The 24472-nt window shown below is 36.3% G+C and overlaps 1 protein-coding gene across 1 annotated transcript in view; it reads left to right on the plus strand.

The window, feature by feature from the left end:
- The window catches only part of Phex (phosphate regulating endopeptidase X-linked), a 207322-nt gene extending 183530 nt beyond the window's left edge, over positions 1 to 23792 (plus strand). Inside the window, exons 17-22 of the mRNA XM_090326178.1 lie at positions 4647 to 4714; positions 8296 to 8426; positions 13489 to 13554; positions 14526 to 14630; positions 18466 to 18542; positions 21742 to 23792. Of these exons, the coding sequence (XP_090182304.1) occupies positions 4647 to 4714; positions 8296 to 8426; positions 13489 to 13554; positions 14526 to 14630; positions 18466 to 18542; positions 21742 to 21844 (550 nt within the window). The 3' untranslated portion in view covers positions 21845 to 23792. The remainder of the gene's footprint in view (positions 1 to 4646; positions 4715 to 8295; positions 8427 to 13488; positions 13555 to 14525; positions 14631 to 18465; positions 18543 to 21741) is intronic.
- Positions 23793 to 24472: the final 680 nt, after the last annotated feature.

Consider the following 24472-nt stretch of genomic DNA (forward strand, 5'->3'; position numbering starts at 1 on the left):
GCTCTTCAGCTCAAGTCTACTGCCCTACCCTTTGAGCCACAGCACTACTTCCGGTTTTCTGGTGATTAATTGGAGATAAGAGTCTCACGCTCTTTACTGAGTATGAGTTCATTGTTCAATCCAGAGAGTGGTATATTTGTTTTTATTATTGGCAGCAAATTCTGTGAATATGGTAAACCTACCAGAGAATATGAACAAAAGAGAAACCAAGTAGATAGTAAAATTATGATCTTTTCCATTTGATTTTTGGAAGGCTAAATCTTCAGTGTAGCAAATCTAGTTTCTGACCAGCTTCTTTGATTTTAAAAGATGTATCAGTTTAGATTCGTATGAGATGCTTATTTAAATAATATCCATGGATAAAATAAAAGGTAAAAATTTAATATTACCACGATCTTGTGTGATTCTTGTTCTCAATGTACTATGCTATTTCTCTTCTTTTTTTGCCCTTTGGTTAAACTCATATTGTTACTGTATCTGACTTTGTTACCTGGTATATTGTATATTCATTTTTTGTTTATTTGAAATAGGAAAAGGAAGGGGGGAAAACAAGATGATTTGGAGGGGGTGGGGGGAAGGAAATGGGGACAAAAACATGATAAGGAGCATCATTGTGTGAGAAGTAATACACCCACTGCCTGGAAAATGTAACTGTAACCCCTCTATACATTACCCCAACAATAAAATTTAAATTAAATTAAAAAAATTAATATTACCAAACATTATTAGGCTCAGTCATATAAAACTGCTTTTCAAAACTGAGCATTAGAAGTTAGGGTGCTTCAATCATTTTTAAAATTTTCTTATTTCTCTTTGCAAATAGGAAAATTGTAAGAGCAGTCCCCCTTAAGAAACTTTTATTGCAGAGCAGTTTCTATAAGCTTCCATTGTTTGTCCCTTAAATTCAACCAGTCAACAGCACTGACTGAAGTTTGGAGAGGACTGAGTTATTCTCAGGACTGAAAACCTGGAAAAATGAACTATTACTGCCTACACAGTGATAGTTGCTGCTGCAAAAACTAGTGCTATGTAAAATTACAACTTTTTTCCCACACTGCTACATAGTTGTGTGATTGAGATGCATAATTTTACTCTTACTTCTTTAATGAAGGTTTTCAATGATGGAAAAACAGTAGGAAGTATTTTTTTCAAATGCAAATTACCTTGGAGGAAAGAAATAACAAAAGAAAGAATTGCCATCAAGGGGAAAAATTAAATCTTACAGCACTTTCTTGGGTATAGTTGAGACAAACAATTAGCATGTTAAGGATCATTATGTCCTGTAATGACATGTTGCTTCAAAATTTCTGTTCCTTCCAGTTCTGGGTCCTATCTATTTTCATGAGCCAACTGTGAAATATTTTTAGCATAATTAGAAATCTTATGAAGGATCTGCACACTTAGGATAATAAATTATATTCTTCATACATAGATTAAATGATTTAAATGTTACATATAGACCTGCCACTTGTATGAAATGGTAAAGTAAATTAGCCACTAGTTAAAGGATAAACTTTCTACCAAATACCAGGTAAGAGAATTTAATTTTGATTAAGTAGAAAAGGGTTTGGCCTTTGTGTCAGTCATAGTTGAGCTTTGTTTTGCCATGTTCATTTACAGATGCAATGTATTTTGGTACCGTTTACCTTCTAACATTCTGCATACCTCAATCCTTTCAAATTCTATAATTACAAACATATATTGGTGTTATGTATATAACAAAGTATATCTTATATTTAATTATATTTGCTTTACATATCATTAATTTCATATATGAATCTTTTATGTTCTGACATGGTCATCTTTGAGATCTAACAAAGCAAAACTGACTGAAAGCTGTTGAATAATAGAGGGTAGTGGGGCTGGGAAAAGTGAGATTGGCTAAATGGAGAGGGTAATAGAATAGAAATAGGGTTTAAATATTTTATATACATAGGTGAAACATATGTGAAACAATGAAGCTTGTTAAGATTGGTCTGAGATGGTTGACTGTGATCAGGTACATTGAATGCATATGGGCATTTAAAAGCAAAACTTTTAGGTGGGCACAGTGGCTCATGCCTGTAATCCTAGCTACTCAGGAAGCTGAGATTTGAGGATCATAGTTCAAAGCCAGCCTCAGCCTGGGCACTAAAGACAGTGAGACTCTTATCTCCAGTTAAACACTTGAAAACCAGGAGTAGGGCAGTAGCCTTGAGCTGAAGAACTCAGGTACAGCCCCAGGCCTTGAGGTCAAAACAACAACAAAGAAATTTCTTTACACAAGTAATAGATGTTAATAAAATATGAGGGAAAGAATTCCATTTAAGATAATAAAATGGGGATTGGGAGTGTGGCCTAGTAGTAGAGTGCTTAACTATCATTCATGAAGCCCTGGGTTAGATTCCTCAGTACCACATATAGAGAAAAAGCCAGGAGTGGCCAATACTGATTTCTTCATACACAATTTGTGAGTTTTGTTTCTGTTATCTAGTACTATGTAACAAAGTATGCCAGGCAGCCATTTATGGGCTCATGATTCTACAATTTGGACAGGACTAGGCTGAGATAGCTTATCTCTGTTTGGAATGGTATTGCCAGGGACAGCTCCATAGGACTGGGAGATACAAGATAACTTGAATCACTCATTACGCTGACCAGGCCTGGCAGGACCCTTCTCTCTTCCTTGTGTTTCTTGTCCACTTTTCTTCCAACTGAGTAGTCCAATATCTTTATATGGTGATTAACTTTTAGAAGGGTAAAAATGGATACTGCAAAGCTTCTTAAGAGTTAGGCCCATACCTGGCACTGGTGACTCAGATCTATGATCCTAGCTACTCAAGGGGCTGAGATCTGAGGATCAGGGTTCAAAGCCAGACCAGGCATGAAAGTCTGTGAGGCTCCAATGAACCACCAGGAAACTAAAAGTGATGATGTGGCTCTAGTGGTAGAGTTCTAGCCTTGAGATGAAAAGCTCAAAGACAGAGCAGAGGCCTAGATTTCAAGCCCTGCAATCAAAATATGGTTTCCCTCATTTGTAATAATTAGTATACATCTAGGGCTCTACTAGCAGAGGATCACAATGGCTCAAAAGCTATATATAAGGTCATACAGGATAAGACTAAATGAAATAACTTTTAGGATCTAGAAACAAGAGGTTTAACTTTGTGATTGCTGTTCTTAATGTACTATGTTATTTCTTTTCTCTTTTTTCCCCCTTATGGTTAATCTCATGTGGTTACTGTATCTGACTTTGTTCCCTGGTATATTGTATATATGTTTATTTGAAATAGAGAAGGTAAAGGGGAAAACGAGATGATAGGGAGGGATTAGGGTGAGGAAAATGGGGACAAAAACGTGAGAAGAAGTATCAATGTGTGAGAAGTAATGTACCTACTACCTAATGAATGTAACTGTATCCCCTCTATACATTACTCCCACAATAAAAGAAAAGAAAAGAAAAGAAAAAAGAAAAAAAAGTTTGACCCAGAAGTCAAACTTGACCCTTTCCTTTGTATTCTACTGATTCCAAGTCCCAAGGTCAATTCACATTCAAGGTCAAGGAAACAGATAACCTCCTTATGGGCAGGGAGGACATGTTGCATTCGGGGGCAGGTAGACTTAATGATGGCCACCATTGTAGATAATATACCACAAGCTCCTTTAGAAGTGAAGAAAAATAATGAAATATATTTTCCAAATCTGATTAAGGCTTTCCATCTTTGCTGTTGAGTTGTCAGCTTGTCTGCCACAGAAACGTGACTACTTTTGAAAACAGAGTGATCCTTTTTAATCTTTGTTCCATTCCTACATTTGGAAAACAATTTAACTCCTAAGATTATAGTGACTTTCCAACAAATTCTCCAATAAAAATATAAATAGTATATTTATTGACAGGATCTTTTCAAAGCCCTGTTTTAGGTGTTCATAAATATAAAATATCACTAGCACAGACATAGAGTCATAGAAGTTTTAGGTATGGAAGGAAAGACTTGTCTTTGTTACATAAAAGGTTTGGAGGCTAAGACACATGAAAAGGTCACAATGATAATGTGAAAATTTATACTTTCTTTGTTCATTTTGATTAAAAGGGTTTATGTTTATGTAACTTTTTTTTGCCAGCCCTGGGCTTGAGCTCAGGGCCTGAGCACTGTCCTTGGACTTTCTCAAGGCTAGAGCTCTACCACTTGAGCCTCAGCACCACTTCCGGCTTTTTTCTATGTATGTGGTACCGAGGAATTGAACCCAGGTCTTCATGCATGCTAGGCAAGCACTTTAACCACTAGGCTAAACTCCTGGCCCCTGTTTATGTAACTTTTATAATTTTATGGGCGTTAGATGTTAGATTTGTATTACTATGGTTGTTAAAAATATCTTGGTTACCCGGGCGAGATGGCTCATGCCTGTAATCGTAGCTACTCAGTAGGCTGAAAAGTTCAAAGCCAGCCTCGGCACAAAAGGACTTGAGACTCTTATCTCCAACATCTAGAAAAGGGGAAGTAGGGCTTGACTCAAGGGTAGGGTGGTAGCCTTGAGTTGAAGAGCTCAGGGACAGTGCCCAGTTCAAGCCCCATGACCCACAAAAAAAGTTCATTGAAAAATTAAAGTTGATTATGCTTTCAGATTCATGCTTGTAATTTTCCCTAAATTATGTATTTATGACATAGATCTCTGAGTTATGGTGCTATAGGAGTAATTGTTGGACATGAATTTACACATGGATTTGATAATAATGGTAAGTAGCAGTTCATTTTATAAGCTGATGCTAAATTATTGCTGGCTATTTGATTATTAATTTTATTATACTTGCATAGTGGAATTAACATATATAAAGAGTACCTGAAGTAATCTGATAGCTGACTAAAAATGTTCCCCAATATGTTGGTGTAATAGCTTGCAAAAAGTAAACCATTATTTCCTTGATTATCAAGATACAATGGAAAATGTATAATTTCAATGAAATTACCTTTATATTTGAATCACAGTTGCCAGAGCTGCCAGCATATCTATAGGAATTACATTATAGCTTCTCTTCTATGTTCATTTTTTTTCTTTAAATTTGTCATGTTTACATTTTATCTCCAGTGGTAGAAGTTTTTCTCCAATGATTATATGTGATATGACTAGCTAGTTCTTTCATATAATATTAAGGATTATATAATACTTAATAGCTGTTCTTTCTTAAAGTGGTTTATATTCAGAGTTGGTTTTACAATACTTGTTTAAAACTGTTTTAATAGAATATTGTTTTTCCAACAATACACAATACAGAACATGTGGTATATCCTGATAACTTTTTTTGCCAGTCCTGGGCCTTCAACTCAGGGCCTGAGCATTGCCCTTGGGCTTTCTCAAGGCTAGAGCTCTACCACTTGAGCCTTAGCACCACTTCTGGCTTTTTTCTAAGAATATGGTACCGAGGAATTGAACCCAGGACTTTGTGCATGCTAGGTAAGCACTCTACCACTAGGCCAAACTCCCGGCCAATCCTGATAACTTTTAAGCAAAAGGAAAGAGAAAAATATACCTAAGTTGAAGAAATAATCACCTTTTGGCCCCTCATTTTTAATCAGCACTCCTTTATTATTTCAACTCTGGAGTATTATTGGAAAGCCACAAAAAATCTCTGATACTTATGAACTAGTAGAAAATTGCTATCATATCCACATTCACAATGTGATATACATGCAGTCTCAAGAACCCAGCTGGCCCAAGGCATTATTGTTTAGAAGAGGACCTCTAAAACCCTATTGTAGATGCATACAGCAGAGCTAGAGATTCTTTGTGCTCTCTTTCTTTTGGATAGTTTTTTCCATACTCCACCATCACTTTATTAATCACTTCGTTTTTCTTTGCTCTGTCCACTTCTCCCTCCCTGTGAAAATATAGCTGCATTTTAGTTAGGCATCTGACTTAACAGAGATATGCTTTCTGCCTTAGGATGTTAGAATTGAAGAGTCAGCTAAGACATGAAAATAAGTAGATATGGATTGCTTTGGAGCCTCTTTTTTCCCCTCTGTAATTTAAGTATATTCCTCCCTCCCACCCCGTGAAGCTTCTGGAGGCCTGGAGTCTGTCCTAAATGACAGAATTTAATTATGACAATTTCACTTGGCAACCAAGACACATCTAGTAACTATACATCATTGGTTAGTAGGTGCAGGACAATGACTCTATATTATCCCAAGAGGTGATATTAGTAGAATGTGGCCTTACTAAAGAGTTATCAATTGTCCCAATTAATATGTTTGTTGAGAGGATGTTCCTTGTAAACTGTTTCTCTTTTTAGTTTTAGTTTTGAGTTAGCACCCATTAGTAATACAAATGGGTTTCATTTCCTAAGTATGTACAGCATACTTTAAACAAGTTCATTCTCCTCCATTGTATCGTTGTCTCTCCTACTTTATCCCTCTAATTTTGTGCTGGTCCTGTGGCTTGAACTCAGGGCCTGGGTACTGTCTCTGAGCTTTGGTGCTGAAGACTAATTGCTCTGCCTTTTGAGCCACAGCTCCACTTCTGGCTTTTTGGTGGCTAATTGGTGACAGGAGTCTCATGGATTTTTCTGCCCAGGCTGCGTTGAACTATAAACTCAGATCTCAGTCTTCTGAGTAGCTAGGCATGAGACACTTGTGCCTGGATCACTCCTCTTTCGCAAAAAAGAAAAAAAATGATTAGTTTCATGATGCATTTATCTATGTCTATCGAGCTCATATATATTTGTATGCATATATATACATATATGTAACATACTCAGTGCTCTTCACTCTCAATATATTTTCCTTTCTCTGACACAGTGAGCCCCCATAGTATACCCTCTTTACATTTATATGCCATTATTATTATCATTATGATATATGTAGGTCTAGATTCCACACGTAAGTGAAAAAATGTGATACTTGAGCTCTAGAGTTTGGTTTATCTCACAAAACAAAACTTACAGTTCCATCCATTTTCCTTCAAATGATATAATATCAAATTTCTTTATGGGTTAGATATATTCCATTGTTCATATATACTGTATTTTCTTTATTCACTCATCCATAATTTGCTGGGTACCTTGGCTGATTCCATAGTTTGGCTATTGAAAACAGCACTGCAATAACCATGGGCATGCAGGTGTATCTCTTTTCTGTACATTGATTTGCACTCCTTTGGCTTTATGCCTAAGAATAATGTGATTGGGCCATATGATTGGTATCCTCTTATTTTTAAGAGTATTCTTGCTTAGTGGGTGTTCTTATAAATTATCTGTGTAAGTAAATTAAATCTATGCCCTGAGGCCAGGCATCATTGACACAAGTTTGTAATTCTAGCTACTCAGAAGACTTTCTGATCTGATCATCACTGTTCAAAGCCAGTCTAGGCAGGAAAGTCCATGAGACTTTTATCGTCAACTAACCACCATGAAACTAGAAGTAGAGCCGTGACTCAACTGATAGAGCAGTAGCCTTGAGAAAGTAAAATCAGGTATTATGAAAGGGTAGCCCCTCTGTACAACATCTTAACATTTAGAATAAAAAATATTCAAATAAAGCTCAGGGACAACACTCAAGCTCTGCGTTCAAACCCCAGGACTGGAAAGCAAGCAAACAAACAAAAACTTATACCATGAGTCCAACAATAACCTTGAATATAGCAGATAGGTACATACAAACTATTATTTTGAAGGATGTAGAGAAGATGAATGAGTAAGCTTGTACCAAGAAATCATGTAGAACTAATCATTTATCCCCATTATGTCTTGGAGATTTCCATTTCTGTTCCAAGTACTCCTTTTAGCGCAACCTTCCTTGTCCAAGCAGGACAGATGGGTCTTTCAGCTACAGTGATCACTGTGGGATGATTCATAACAGAAGGTTTATGTGTCTCATGATTGTTGGCAACTTGAAGGAAAAAGGTTCCTATAGGCCTGTTGTCCTATGGTGGGGATGACTCACTGGGTTATTCTGTTATTCCTGTGGCTGGTTTAGAATTCCACTGGTTTCTGAATGAAAGCATTCAGTTTCATAACCCAGAGAACTTCTTGGGTAAAAACATAGAATGCAAGATTGGGGAAGATTGGTATATGTGTAACATGGATGAAGCTCATTCCTAAAATTCTTTGTTCCTTAGGAGGAAAGAACTACTTCAATCTTGTTCCACCTTTCCTCTTTTTTATAATTAACCTTTGACACTGGAGAGAATGCAGGGGCTGCTCTCAGGAGGTGTGCTTTGTTGTGAATGTATTTTAAAAGTTTATGGAGACGAGGGAATGGAAAGATGAAAAGTTTTAGCTTCCATAAATAATATCAGTCTTTTAACTTTTCTTTCTGCTAGGTAGAAAATATGATAAAAATGGAAACCTGGATCCTTGGTGGTCTATGGACTCAGAAGAAAAGTTTAAGGAAAAAACAAAGTGTATGATTAACCAGTATAGCAACTACTATTGGAAGAAGGCTGGCTTAAATGTGAGTACAACTGTGATTAAGGGGGAATCTTGGGGACCATTTTTTCTTAAGTGGATATTATCTTAGAGTTGGTTCTCAAAATGTACTTCAGGAATCAACATTTGCCTTTTCTGGGAGCTTGTTTGAAATGCAGATTTTTTGAGTTCAGCCACAAAGTCAGCCTAGGCAGAAAAGTCCTTGAGATTCCACCCCCAATTAAGCAGAAGAAAAAGCTTAGCTTGAAGCCTGGTTTAAGTGGTAGAAGTCAGCCATGAGCAAACAAACTGAGGTATTATGAGGTCCTGAGTTCAAGCTGTGGTACTGCCAAGAAAAAAAAGTTTATTATAGATGTGAAAATTGAATCTTACTTTTTTTTTTGCCACTCCTGGGCTTAAGCTCAGGGCCTGAGGACTGTCCTTGGATTTTTCTCAAGGCTAGAACTCTACCACTTGAGCCTCAGCACCACTTCTGGCTTTTTCTAAGTATGTGGTACCAAGGAATCGAACCTGGGTCTTCCTGCATGCTAGGCAAGCACTCTACCACTAGGCCAAACTCCCGGCCCAAATTGAATCTTTTATTCATACTATCTGTATCCCTTCAATGCATTACACATTCTTTGGATTTTATATATAGCATCTTTCTTTTGTTCCCACTTCCTGGATGTTTATAGTACTCTCTTACACACAGGATTTTAACATCTTTTTGTGAACTTAAGATACTGGTCTCTCTTAAAATAGTTTTTTTTTATTGAAACAAAAGCCATATAACGAATGATTGTTGTCCTTAATGTACTATGTTGTCTCTCATCTCCTTTGCTGTCCCTTGGTTATCTCGTATTGTTATAGTATCTCACTTTGTTATCTGATATATTGAATTTATTTGTATTTGGTTATTTGAAACCAAGGGAAGGGGGGAAAACCATGACGGGTGGGGCGTGTGTGGGGGGAAGGGAAATGGGTACCAAGACATGTGAAAGGGTATCAATGTATGTGAATTAATGCACCTTCTATCTGGCAAATATCATGTAACCCTTTTACTAATTACAATAAAAAATGCAAAAAAATAGTTTTTTTTTTAATTTCCATTCTTGGTTATGAATACCTATATTATATATTGGTTCTCTTAGTTTTTCTAGTAAGCTTTTATTATTTTCTTATTTTACATTACAGTCTTTTAATAAGTGTTATTTTATTGTTATTGTAGAGGTAATATATAGAGAGGTTACAATTACATGAATCAAGTAATGAGTACAATTCTTTTTAAACCATGTCTCCCTTTCCTGCTTTCAATATTTATGCATGTAAAATTTATTTTTTTATGAAGCTTTAGATGAGAGTTTACCTACTTTTTTCTTCCAAAAGTATAGATAAGTGCTCAAGTATCATTAATTAAACAATTTCTTTTCCTTGAATAGAATAAGAACATTTGAGTCTTTGGCTGGGACTTGTGGCTCAGTAGTAGAACAGTTAAACATACAAGGTCCTGGGTTCCGTCTTTAGCAAGTCAAGAGAAATTAGAACCTCATAGAAGTTGAGAGTACAATAGTGGTCAATGGAGGCTGGAGAGTAGCTAGGAAGAGGATGTGGAGAGGTTATAAGTTGTTGCAATATTATCGTTGAGTTGAAGTAATAAATTCATACCCATTGCCATTCCTTGCTGATCACAGAAGGAATAACTTGTGTTTTATTGTGTTGTAGGGTAAAAACTGTTGTCAATAATGCATTAAGTCAAATTGCTAGAAAAGAGGCTTTTGAATATAGACTATGAAGAAACGATAAGCGTTTAAGGTGAAGGTGTACTAATTCTAGTGATTTAGTTATAACACGGTGTATACATGAATGTAACTATTATTTTGTATACCACAAATTGATAAAACACTATGCTTTAGTCAGAGAAAAGTTAGACTCTCTAAGATTTAGCAACTTAGCTAAGTTACTTAATATTCCCCAGTTGCAGTGACTTCAACGGGAAAATTCTGAGTTCATTAGTTCATTGTAAGAATTCAATGAGTAAAGTAATAAACAGGAAGTTATTAGTCAATGGTAATTAATCTTCCTGATCTTTTATGACATATTCATAGGTATCCTAATCTAGAAGAAAAGAAACCAAATTCTTTGGGCTGAAAAACCAATATAATAACAATTTTCTTAGAGGAAGAAAATAAACATTTGCTGGTGGTATTATTGTAGGAATGGATGTTAGACTTTCCACTTAATGAAAGGAATCTAGTCTTCATACTCATCCAGAGAGGAGTCCATATTACTAGGTATGAATATATTTTACATATGAGACAATGGAAGTTCAAAGTCATGGTGATAGTCTACATTACTTTAGATCTATTTGACTTTGGGGTCTATGTTTTTTTTTCTCCACACCATGCTCTGGTTCTCTTATTTAAGTTCTTGTTATTCCTAGGTGATATATAGGTGGACTATTCTTAAGCATTCATTTTACATAAAATGTCAGATATTGAAACTTAATTCTGACAAATACGTCCCTTTGTCATAAGGATGATAGAAAGGGCATCCCTGTCTCAGCATAAATCCACTCAACCATCCCGAAACAGCTTCAGTCCCATTCCCACTGGAAAGTGAGTGGCTTCTTTTGGGGAGTAAAGCACCATGAATCATGGAAGGCTAAAGCTCAGGCTATGTTACTCTGCTGAGATGGTTCAGAGTACAGACAGCCAGAGGGATAAGGCTACTCTAAAACCCCTATGTTAAACATAAAATTAAGAGTAAAAAGGGAGTGATTCATGTATAAGTGGATATAAACATGAACATCATAAGCAAGAGGACTTAAGAAGGTATGTCTTATGGAACAAAGACTGAAGACAGTGGACTACTTAGATTTAAATTCCTGATAAATGTGATTAGTTTACTTAATCACTTCTTTACATCAGGTTCACTAGAAGCCAAGCTCCAGAAGGGATTGCTTGGGTCAGTGATTTATTGAGGAAGTAGTCTAAAAAAAAAAAAAACAAAACCGATAAGGAAGTGAGGAAAACATAGTGGTTTCAGGGGAAATTTATTACTATCCTGATCCCACAGAAGGTACTGGAACATGAATTATACCACAGAAATTGTTTAGCTCAGTGGCAAGGTGCCAGGTTGTTCCACGTGTTTCATATGGCATGGGAAGATGGAGTATGAGCTCTTAGCAATCTCTTGATTAAGATTAATCTTCATAAACTAGTGATATCTATAGGAATGGGTATACAGTCCTAGTAGAAAAGGAGATGTTATGGGGTTTCAACAACATCTGCTACACACTCTGTGCTTCAGATCCTCATTTATTCAACAAGGCTGGTAATCGTTCTTATCTTGAATAATACTTACTAAAGATCAGTTTTTATTGGTGTTGTTTAATACCATGGCAGATTGGCTAGTTAAAAGCAAGGAGTTGGTAGAATCATGGCTTCAATATTTATAAAATGGTGTGCTAGTTTCTATGGCTCTTGTAACAAGTTACCAAAACTTAGTGGTTTAAAACAACATAAACTTACTATTATACAATTCTGTATGCCAGAAGTGCGATACATGTGTTATTGCCCTAACATGAAGTATCAACTAGTCTGTGATCCTTTCTAGAGATATCAGGAGTGAATCTGTTCCTTGTATTTTCTAATTTTTAGAAGCTGCCTGCATTCCTTGGCTCATGGCCTCATCAAATCCAGTAATAGCCAGTGAGAGCCACGTTGCATTCTTCTGACATTCTCTTGCCACATTTTTCTTTTTATAAGGACTTAAGAGTCTTAATTGCATTGGGTCTAGGTAGATAATCCAGGATTATGTCCCCATCTTAAGATCCTTGACATATCAGTTTTTAAAAGTCCCCTTTGTTGCTGTGTTCAGGTGGCTTATGTCTGTAATCCTAGTGACTCAGGATCTGAGGATCATTTTGAAGCCAGCCCTGACATAAAAGTCCCTGTGAGACTCTTATCTCCAATTAACCACTCAAAGAGAAAAACAACAACAACAACAACAAACCAAAACAAACCTATAGTGGAGCTGTGGCTCAAAGTAGTAGAGCCAAACCTTGAGGGAAAAGAGCTCGCGAGCTATCAGGCCCTATGTTCAAGCCTCATGATCAGAAAAAAACGTCCCTTTTGCCATTGTAGATTAACATTCACAGGCTCTAGGGATTTGGAACCAGATCGCGTTGGGAGGCCATTATACTGCCTATTACAGACCAGAAAATAAATACTTCATGCTCTGTGGGTTGTGTGGTCAGTTACTAAACCTCTCTCCCCTGTTGTAGCTAAAACATTGTGTATATCAATGGGATTAGGTATTGTTCCAATAAAACTTGATTTATACATATCAGAGTTAGAATTTCATATAATTTCCATGTGGTACAAGGTATTTTCCTTTCAATTCTTCCCCACACACACCCCACAGCCATTGAAAAAAATTAAAATCTAGGCATAGTATCAAGCATATACAACAAACAAAACAACTGACAGTTCAGCTTCAACTTGTGGGCTATATAAATTTAGAATATTGTCATCCTAGCTCATTAAACATTTCAAGCAACAGTTGAGAAGAATTTCTTCATCAAGCTTGGCTGGGTGTTAAACATATTGCATGTGTTGACCTTGTGGTCTATCCCACTTCTATTTGATTTTTGTTCCCCAATAGAACTATCCTCCTTTTAATTTTTCATGGAAATTGCTGAAGGTAAAATGGTAATGGTTGATCTTCAATAGTTGTTCCTGTGTGGGACAAATTGGGGAAACATAGGCACAATGAGAAGGATGCTCAAATTATGTGACTTAATCAAAAAAAGTAATCCATGTATTAATATTACTGTATTTCCCCACTGAACCAGAGTTGCTGAGACTATATCAGAGCTAGTTTAAATTTGTGAGAGTAAAGAGGTGCGTATAAAGTAAATCTGAAATTATTATGTTCAGAAGCATCTTGCTGGGGTTAGTTTACCATCTCACAGGATATTATGACTACCAGTGATTTATTGAGTACAATATTCTTAAAATATTACACCTTCCTTGCTATGATATTCATACCTCTTGCCAAATGATACTTGACCATGGAACTCTCTTCTCTTGTTTCCTTTTTATTAGGTAAAGGGGAAGAGGACCCTGGGAGAAAATATTGCTGATAATGGAGGTCTTCGAGAAGCTTTCAGGGTATGTAAGGCTCCATTCACAGGATTAAAATGAACTATAAAACTCTGTATACTTCCTGTTACCCCACAGACATGTTCTCAAGGAGCTGAGTATTCTGGAATCTGGGCAAATCAAATTGTATTTTCCAACTGATTTTAGTATACTCTATTAGATAAATACAATTACATTTATCTTTTTTTCTTCTTAGGTTATAAATTCAACCTAAAGAATAAAATTTATTAACAAGAATCATATATTTAAAGGACAAATTCATATCAAAGTATGCTACAGAAATTGCCTTAAGGTTAGGTTCATATGAATTTTACTTGACTATAACTCTTTCAATATCATTCCTTGCAATTTTCTCTTAAAACACTAAACTTCTAGCTTATAACAAGAGGCTAGTTGTTATGTGTTAGGCCAGCTAGGAATTCATAACTATGTTTTTATCAGACATTATTCTATCACTATGCAAGAAACATAAGGATACCTGGAAAGATTTTCATAAAGTTTAACTGCATTCACTTTAAAGATCAGGCTACTTCAGCATTTTTATCCTTCCTGTATTCTATTTAAATTATGTTTTATTTTTATAAAATGATGGTATGGTAACAGCTCATGGCTTTTCCTGTTGGCAAACTTGATAATATATTAGATCACCATATTTATCGCCATCAGGGACCTGCCGCAGTGCTAAATTTCTTTGTCCAATGGTGAAATTAAATGAAGTTTTTTTTTAAAGAACTATTTGACATCTGAACACTTTGGCCCAGCAGCTCCAATATCTATTGAATGTTTTGCAGGTGCACCTGCTTTCCCATTAAGTGAAAAGGCATTGATTTGCATTTCCAGATGTTTGTTTTCTTAAGGGAAAACTTGACATATTATATTTTGCACACAGCAGGAGTTATGTGTATGATGCCTCTGTACCGGATTAGAAAAGAGGTAAAACTGTCATGGAAGAGGCTCATCTATTCTGATTCTCTTACTAGGCTTACAGGAAGTGGATAAATGACAAAAGGCAGGGTGTTGAGGAACCTCTCCTCCCAGGCATCACATTCACCAACAACCAGCTCTTCTTCCTGAGCTACGCTCATGTGAGTAAACTGAGCAAAAAGTATCCAAGATGAAAGGTAGTACTTTAGCATGTGTCTTTAATGAAAAGATTGCAATAAAAGTTTAATGGTAGGACTTTGATTTTAGCTGAAATTTGATCTTGCCAATTATTTTCAAGATAAATACCAGCTTCTTAATGTTCTATGGGACATAATTAATGAATTGAATCAAGGTTTATTGGTATTTTAAATCAAGTGGGTTACTGGCCCTATGGCAACTCACTTGATAGTTCTTCAATATCTCTTGACTTCTTAATATATTCAGTAATATTTCTCACCATTTCTAGTAATTTGTTCTTTGGCTTCCATGGCATTCCTATATTTTGCCTTCCCCCCCCTCACTTTCTGACTTTATTCTGTCACTCAAATTATGGAGGACCCTCAGGGTTGGTTTCCCAACTGTTAAACAATATGTAAAAAGTAGTAGAGCAGGAAATAAAAGAATAATAAAGGTAAAGAAGTGTCATTCACTTCTTTTGTGAGTTTAATAGGTTCTTGGAATAGAAATTGAAAGGAAGACGTATACTAAATAAGGCCCAGTTCTGAGTATGAGTTTCTGATTTATGTCCAAAATGTGTAGACAAGATTTTCAAAAAAGCTGGCTATGTGTTGATAAAGGTTCTAATTTGTGGCCTCATGATGACAAATGCATATGTACATTCTCAAAACTAGACAAAAAGTGTTCAGTACAACCTTTTCATTCCAGGTCTTTTCATTCATTCCTCAGTAAGCTGGTTCATCCCCAAGTTTTCTCCAATTGTCTCTCTTTCTACTGGAGAAGACTAGGAGAAAATATCTTTTTATATTTTTTACTTAAATTTTATTGTTATTAAGGTATTACATAGAGAGGCTCCTAAGTCAGGTAATTAGCATATTTCTTTTTTTTTGGATAATGTCACTCCTTTCTTTGCTACTTGCCCCTAGTTTCCCCCTCCCATCACTGTCCATAAGTTACACAGGTCATTTTCCGCATAGTATATACTGAATAGCATGATTGCATTTCTTTATCCCTACTCTAGCCCTTCAAGATCTTTTATTTCTTAAACTGACAGGACAACAGCAAACTTATGAAAATTTATTATCCTGATGGCATCAAAACTGTAGTCCCCAACAAAATGACTTTCTGTGTGTGTGTGCACGTGCATGTATGTAAGTCTGCTAACACTAAGAACCCTTTGGAGGTCTTTGGTTCTCCCTGGTTAGTAAGCCTAGAGTTTTAGATTTGACTTATTTTATATAACATATGTCCTTAAAGCTAGATATTTCATTCTTTGAGATCCTTTTCAGGTACAATCTTTCCCTACCCTATTTTAGGCAACTCAGGCTGTTTATAATAGTACTATAGACTAGTAGGCTTATACATAACAAAACTTCCTTTTCTTAATCCTCGAGGCTGGAAGTGTGAGATCAGGATGCCTGGTTGGATCTGGATTGCAGATTGCTGACTTCTTGCTATATCCTCACATGGTAGAGAAACCTAGTTATCCATTTGGGTTTTTTCCGAATGAATGCAGCAATCTCTCTAATGAATGCCTCACTCTCATGACCTAGTATTTCCTGAAGGTACCACCTCCTAACACCATCACACTGGGGTTTAATTAATTAATTAATTAATTATTTTCTGGGCCTGGGTGCTGTCCCTGAGCTCTTCGTCCCAAGGCTCCCACCCTTGAGCCAAGCCCCACTTCCCATTTTCTAGAGGTTAATTGGAGATAAGAATCTCAGGTTCTTTTGTGCCCTTGCTGGCTTTGAACCTTGATCCTCAGATCTCAGCCTCCTGAGTAGTTAGGATTACAGGCATGAGCCACTATGCCCAGCGATCAAGATACATTCTACTCACAAACTGACATGTTCAACTGAAACTCCTTTATATAACTACTGAAGGATAATAAAAATAAAACAAAGAACACCAAAGTTCTTCACTTGATGCAGATACACCTAAGCCTTTTAACTTTCCTGGATATATATGTTAAACACACACACACACACACACACACACACACACACACACACACACACACACATTGTTACTAGTCAGGTGTCCTCACTTCCACTCCACGAAGTTATTCTCATGACTGTCTTCATGGCCTTGTTTCTGATTCTTCTTTTATAATGTGCTCCCTTTCCTGTTCTCTCCCCAACAAATTTTTCCATCTCATTTTATGCTTCAGAATCTGTGTTGTGTTTTACTTCCTCCATATAATCCACATACTCTTCCCTAAGAACTCTGGTCCTCATTATTTTATCTCTGACTCCTTTTTACTTACCTACATTCCCATGCCATTGAGTACTTAATTGCTTTCAAAATGCTCAAGACTCTATCTCCACAGCTAAACATCTGGTCCCTTATACTTTTAATATACTTCCATAACACTTAGCATAGATATTAGATACATTGAAGCCATTTGATATTTTTTAGGTCAATTACATCAAAATGACAGTTCATCTAAGGAGTCTTCCCTTTGGGTCAAGTTTTATAGTAAGCACTCAAAATGGATTTTTCTAGAGTTGGGGTCAAATATGGTCTATTGCTTATTTTCCAAAGTACAAATCATATTTTATTGGAAAATAGCTATTGTCTTTTATTTATTTATCAGTGTGTGGCTTTGTGTTACAGTGGCAGAACTGCTTATTTGAAACATGAACCTGATGATTTTCAAAGCCTAAAACATTTACCTTAGTCTCCTTACAGAAGAAGTTTGTTAAACTCTAATATAGAGGACAAAGAGCAAGGGTCCATCCATTCTTACTATTTACATCCTAATCCATAATATCTCTTCACAGATAAAGCAATCTAGTTGATATTGATATCTTAAATATAATTTTAAAAATATATTCAAATATGATACCATGCTTTATCTAGAGATAAAGAGAGAGATTTAAAGAAAGATTCAGAGAATAAGTGGAAGGCTTCTTCATTATGAATGAGAAAAATTAACTTATGCTCACTGATACATTGAAAAGATTTTCAATATTTTACACATGGGAGTAAGTCTGCTTATAGGTAGCAAAGTTATTTCCCTCCTAGGAAGAAACTAGAAAACCCAATAAGAATGATAAAATGTTTTCAGAAATCGCTTAAATGCCATATAAAGTTAAAAATACTATATAATAATTTAAGTATATGAGAAAAAATAACCTAAGAAGAAGTGAGGTAAAATCAAGTTTCACATTACTTTCTGAGGAGATTAAAGAATCACCCTATAAAAATTATCTTCAACAATGAATGTCCAAAGCCCAGTCAGTGATAGTTTATCAAAAGCACAGTTATCACTACTTACCATGTTTTCTATATCACTGTATTTGCTGTGATCTGACAATTTCTCTTTTTAGGGGGTATTCATGTCCTTTTTGTGCTTTCCTTTTCTGTTTCTACTTATTTAATGGACATTAATCACCAATAAATTATCTTCTACCTCATCTCTAAATTCTTCTTCCCCATAAATACCTCTGTTAGATAAATGATTGAAAAATATGGCTTCGATTTTTTTTTTGCTCAAGAACAATGTTTAAATATGCTTTAAATGCTTTGGTGTGTTGCTTGGGATTTCAAACATATGACATTATCCCCTGTCTCCACTTGTCCTAAAACCTTCCTAATTACTCAATTTGTGGAATTTTTCACATTGCTAGACAGCCTTCTGCTCTGGGATTGGAATAATTACTGTTGCTTCTGATGGAGGTTGACCTACTAAAGCTCTTTGTCATCCTTTGAGCTTAAAATTATTCTTCAGTCTTGCTTGGCATAGTTAAGAAAGTAAAAATTAATCTGTCCTTGGGATGGAAGCATATTTATCAAGATGCCTTTTTCTTCTAGGTGAGGTGCAATTCCTACAGACCAGAAGCTGCCCGAGAGCAAGTTCAAATTGGTGCTCACAGTCCTCCTCAATTTAGGTAAGTAGGTAAATGGTGACGCTAGTTTTGAACTGTGCCTTACCCCACTCCTCCCACCCCTAGCTATTCTAGTACACTGCCTAAAATGTGATATCAACAAAAGCCTCCATGTCCATTTTGTAGATGACGAAATCTAGCCAAACAGAAAGTATCTTTTCTTTCATTAGTAATAAGTCAATCCTACTCAATGTTTTATGAACAAAATTTCTGTATATAAGCAGTTGTACACCTCTTGAAGAATCTAGTGTGACATTTAAGATATAAAGTTCCCAGAGTAATTAGAATCTATATTGTTGTTTTAGTTTTAGTTGGGCTGGGAGTTCTGAGATCCTCTGCAAAGGGAAAGATATTAGCTATATGTTTGTGGCTCAGCTTGTGACCCTAGCTACTTGGAAGGCTTGAGATCTGAGGATCATGGTTTGAAGCCATAGACAGGGAAAGTCCATGAACTTCAAATAACCCCCCAAAACCATAATGGAATTGTGGCTCAAGTGGCAGAGCATCAACCTTGAGCAAAAAAAGCCAAGAGCAAGAACCAGAGGCCCTGAGTTCAAGCCCCAGTACCAGGAACCAGTATCAGTACACACACACACACACACACACACACACACACACACAGTGTATGTAATATAATGCAATCCACCTTAAAACACCAAGAGCTCTGATTTAGATCCCGTTAAAGGGTATTCTATTTAAGCCGTTTCTTTTTCACACACTCAACTGGCACATATGAATGAATGCCCTCTTTCTGAATAGTTCTGAACACAAAGGAAGACATATGGAGATATTTTACAGTTATAATTCATATCTAGATCAGAGATACTGCAATTTTGGCTCTCATCCTGCATCACATTTTGAAACAGCTGCCTACAGATGAAGAGGAATAGACTATGAATTGTAACCTGAATTGTCAGAATATATAAAATATTAAAAACAAAATCAAGGCTGATATTACTTACTCTGTGCTAAGTTCTATAGCTTGAGATTTTTTTGCAAGTCCTGAGGCTTGAACTCAGTGCCTATGCACTGTCTCTGAGCTTCTTTTGCTCAAGACTAGCACTCTACAACTTGATCACTATTTCTGGCCTTTTCTGTTTATTTGGTACTGAGGAATCAAACCCAGGATTTCATGCATGCTAGGTAAGCACTCTACCACTAAGCCATATCCCCAGCCCTGAGACTTTTTTTTAAAGTAGCAGATAATTATAATGAGAAACCAAAGGTCTCATAATAACTTAAGAGTTATTCATTTTTTACTTAGAACATATACCTGGGTATCTTTACATTACATATTTAGTTGACTCCATTAGAAAATTGAAAGAAAGTCATGTAAAATTTCTTCTATATTTAAAAGTCTTATTCCTAAAATCTTTTTCTATGCTTCAAAACTGACTATAAATTGCCCACTAGCATAAAAACCTAATCACCATGTTGGAAATTCTCCCCTACTGTGCTAAACTGTCATGAAGGCTGACAGTTTCTAATGGACTGAAGTATGAATCCACTGACAAATGGTATAGATGAAACCACACAATATATTAATTATCCAATGCCTAAGCTTTAGAAGCAAAAATCTTTTTACTACCTAGTTGCCTATAATGTTGGATTTTAGCTGCAATTTGCAGAATATGCTTACTAATTATCAGCTCTATTCTATCTTTAACAGTTGCCTAGGGCGAATTACACTCTGAGTTCTCCATCCTTACCCATATATCCCAGCTAAAACACAAGAGGTCATGAAGATTTGTTGAATACATACTCTACATTTATTCCGATGCCCTTAGGGAAGAAAAAATGATTGGAAATGCTTATCAGTGAACCCTTTGAATGTGTAGTTTAGTAAGAAATATATGAGTGGGTAGGTGATTTTTTGCCTATTATGTTACTGATTTCCATAGTAACTATAGATTTTGAGTACATTACAAATCATATAATAAAAATACTACTTCCCAAAAGGCAACTATACACTCAAAGTGCTAGGTAAAGGATTCATAGTCTTTACAATTGTCAGGAACTTTCATGAACACCAGATTCTCAGACTAAATCCAGTGAACAAACCAACTACATAATATTCATTATGTGATTATTGCATTAGCTAAATTCCAGGTAAATGTGTGAGCCTCCAAACCTATCAAGAATGTAGAGAAAGTGTTTTGTAGACTGAACTAATTCTTTAGTGACAGCTGAAAATACAACAACATGAAAGACAAAAAAACTGCATACTGTGAATTCAGTTCATTGGAAGTGAAAGCTATGGAGATAGAGAGTAAAAAGGTATTTTTGAAGATACTCTAGGCAAGGGATATAAGTAAGCCTTCAGAATTCTGGAAATTCCTGTGTCTTGATCTGAGTAGTAGTAACATGACTACCTATGGAAACATCCAAGTTGTATGCATTTAATATTTATACATTTTATGGAAGTTCTACTTTCCATGAAATGTAATATTTTTTGTGCCAGTCCTGGGGCTAAACACAGGGCCTAAGCAATGTCCATGAGCTTTTTTTTCCCCTCAATGCTCGAGCTCTACCATTGAGCCACAGTTCCATTTTTGGCGTTTTTGGGGATTAATTTGTGATAATAGCCTCATGGACTTTCCTGCCTAGGAAGACTTCAAACTGTGACCCACAGATCTCAGCTTCTTGAGTAGCTAGGAGTATGGGTATGAGTCACTGGTGTCCAGCAAATGTGATTTTTTTCTCTTTCTTTTTTTTCTTGCCAGTCCTGGGCTTGAACCTAGGGCCTAAGCACTGTCCTTGGACTTTCTCAAGGCTAGAACTCTACCACTTGAGCCTCAGCACCACTTCCAGCTTTTTTTCTATATATGTGGTACCGGGGAATCGAACCTGGGCCTTCATGCATCCTAGGCAAGCACTCTACCAACTAGGCCAAACTCCTGGCCCCAAATGTGATTTTTTAAGTTAATAAAACTTAGTATTGGACATGATACAGTTTTATAGGAATTGGAAGAATGTTAGAAAAGTAATCGGGATGTTTGTTTGGTTTTGAGGAGTTAGTGGTCTTAGTCTCAGTGTTATTAATTTCTTTGGAACTGATTACAGGCTTTGCTTGTCTCCTTTGTAAAAAGATTGAATGAGTGAAACTTGATTCTCACCACATACGATGTGATTGTTTCATCCAGGATGTATTCATCTGTTAAGAATTCATTGCTATGTACTTTATGCTATCTTCTTTTTTCAGGGTCAATGGTGCTGTTAGTAACTTTGAAGAATTCCAGAGAGCTTTTAACTGTCCACCTAATTCCTCAATGAACAGAGGCGTGGAATCCTGCCGACTTTGGTAGTCAGGAGTGCTGGTTTCTGTTGCCCAGAGAGAACAACCCAGTGTTAACAGAGGTGGCACTAAACACTTATCACTCACTGCTTTAGGCCTATATTCCCCTGAGGGCTTTTATTTTTAATAATGTTTTGGTATTTGTGAAGATGACTGGCCTCATTCTAAACAGTATCTGTTCAGAGTCATAGGGCATATAACAGAATACAAGATATGAACCAAGGATGTTTCTTTAAAAAACCCAAACAACAAAAGTGAATCCCTAGGCTACTTTTGTTCAAAACACTCTCTGCTGATATTGCTATTGTCCATTTTAGAGTGTTAGCCACAGCTAAGTGGTACATACCATCTCATTCTATAGCTATGGGGAGCCTGTCAAATGTACCCATAAAAAAGGAGCAGTCTGTAACCCACAATGAGGAAGCTGTGTGGATGGATGCCTGGAAGGCCTTGCAATTCCTTAGAATGTAGTGCCAGATTTTGTAGAAGTCATTCCACAGTATTTAACCCTAAGGTAGATGAATGAGAAATGGGTTGTATTTCTATTTTACATTTTTTAACGAAGCTAATACATTCAGTTCTGTAGACTTATTGAAATATCATACCTCACAGCTTTCATCTGATATAGCTGAATAGCCTATTTAGGTCAGCATGAACAAAGATGTCAGAAAGTCTGCTAGGTAAAAAAGTTGGCTTCATGAAATGGGAGAGGAGAAGGTATAACTTTAAGTTCCCAAAGTCTTAAAAACCTCCTAGTCATAGAGCAGGGGAAAACCTAAGAATTGAACATCTCTCAAATCTTACCTAGCCTGCATGCCTCTCAGTGACAAACCATCTGCTGGGCACAGTTCTTAGTCTCAATTTATTTTCATTTCATTATCCTCTGGTGTACATCTCCTTGATCAGAGATGAGTCAGTGGTGAGAGGAGGGGTTTCCAGTTCTGCATAAGGAACACATGGCTTTTATTTTACTTTAGCACAAATGGACAAACAACACACTGAGGACAGCATAGAATGGCCTTCCTTTACACACTGAAGTTACCGCTCATTAAGAGAATGACTTTTCAATAATTTCTTGATTGAAGACATTTAAAGATATGTAGATTCAACTTAAAATTCTCTGTACAGACCCAAGGAACATCATTTTTACTGTTCAGTTTTCTAAATAGTCTGTGAGAAAGAACAGTATTAGATTTTTGATCCTTAGAATAATATCCTTTTTAAGTAAACCTCTCTCTCTCTCTCTCTCTCTCTCTCTCTCTCTTTCTCTCTCTTTCTGTTTCTCTCTCTGTCTCTCTTTCTGTCTCTTTCTCTCCCACCCCGTATAAAATTGTCATGGTATTAAAGTGGTTATTTGGTATTTCTTGTTTTTTTTAAATACAGGAGTCCTTCTAACCCTTCACATTATTCATTGTTCATGAAGTGCTGGGTTAAATGGGCCAATAAAAAATCTCTAAAGCAAAATGACAAATTCAGACTAGCCATGGGAAGTCATTTTGCATCTTTGTGACTTGTCATCCTTTTGAAGAGAAAGTAAATGTGTGCCTTGTCCTTCTGTAACCATGGGAACTTCTGAAGGAAGAAGAATGGAAGGACACCATCATGAGGAAAACAATTACATTGCATTAGTCAGAGTGATTTTCCCCTTGACTTCCTTCTCTACGAATGGATACACTTCTAAAGGGCAGCTACCTTTTCTTCCTCTTAACCATGGCTTAATGTGACCTTTGTATCCTGAAAACCAAGCAGTATTATGTCAGTGGTGCTAGAAATGTAGGTGCCATTTCTCTTGGATTTATTTTACCCATACAAGATAAACCTTATTTTATTCCTGCACTTGGGCCACTTAAAAGTAGTTGAGGTCTGTCATACTTATATTAATAGCATCTTTCTTCTAGATTTCCTTTAAGTTCAAATAAACACATTCCTGCAGGACAGAGAAAGTGTTTGAAAAGAGCATAGAATTATGGTTTTGGAAATTGAATTGTTAAACCAATTGTTGGTTCAGGAAAAGTGGTTAGTAATCAGCTGGGGCTCTCACAATTTCTAGAGAACTGGTCTACCTTGCCTTGAGTAACTTTATTGGATGGAATCTAGTTGTACACGGAGTTGTAGGTAGGATGGCCAATATTTGAAACCCAATGTGTCAATACAAAATCATCACTATGAGCTAGAAGAAATTTCTAGTAGGATTGAATTGCCAAATGTTTCGGTTTTACTCTTCAATTACAATCTTGTCCTCTTTGAAACAGAGAGAGAGAGAGGGAGAGGGAGAGGGAGAGGAAGAGAACCGGAGGAAGATGGAAAAAGTAGAACAAAGCTGGCCTAAGGCTCTGAAAAGAAAAGAAGACAGGATTTTGGCTTTTTTTCACTAGACCTATCCAGTGGAAGAGGGCCATAAAGTTTTCACAAAAATAATTATGGGAAATTAAAAGGAAATTAAATATTGAGTTTCAGACTAGGGCTGCAAGAACACACTTCTCTGACTCATACAGCTGTTCTTCCAATCTATTACTATCTGAGTCATTGGAAAGAGGGGTATGTATGTATGTGTGTGTGTCTGTACATATATGAAATTATCTAGGTTTGTCAATGATTTTGTGTATATAGAACAGTATTTTTCAGCCTTATCACCATT

Source organism: Megascapheus bottae, chromosome X (genome assembly GCF_031878675.1).
Source record: "Megascapheus bottae isolate mThoBot1 chromosome X, mThoBot2.hap1, whole genome shotgun sequence".
Taxonomy (NCBI): Eukaryota; Metazoa; Chordata; class Mammalia; order Rodentia; family Geomyidae; genus Megascapheus; species Megascapheus bottae.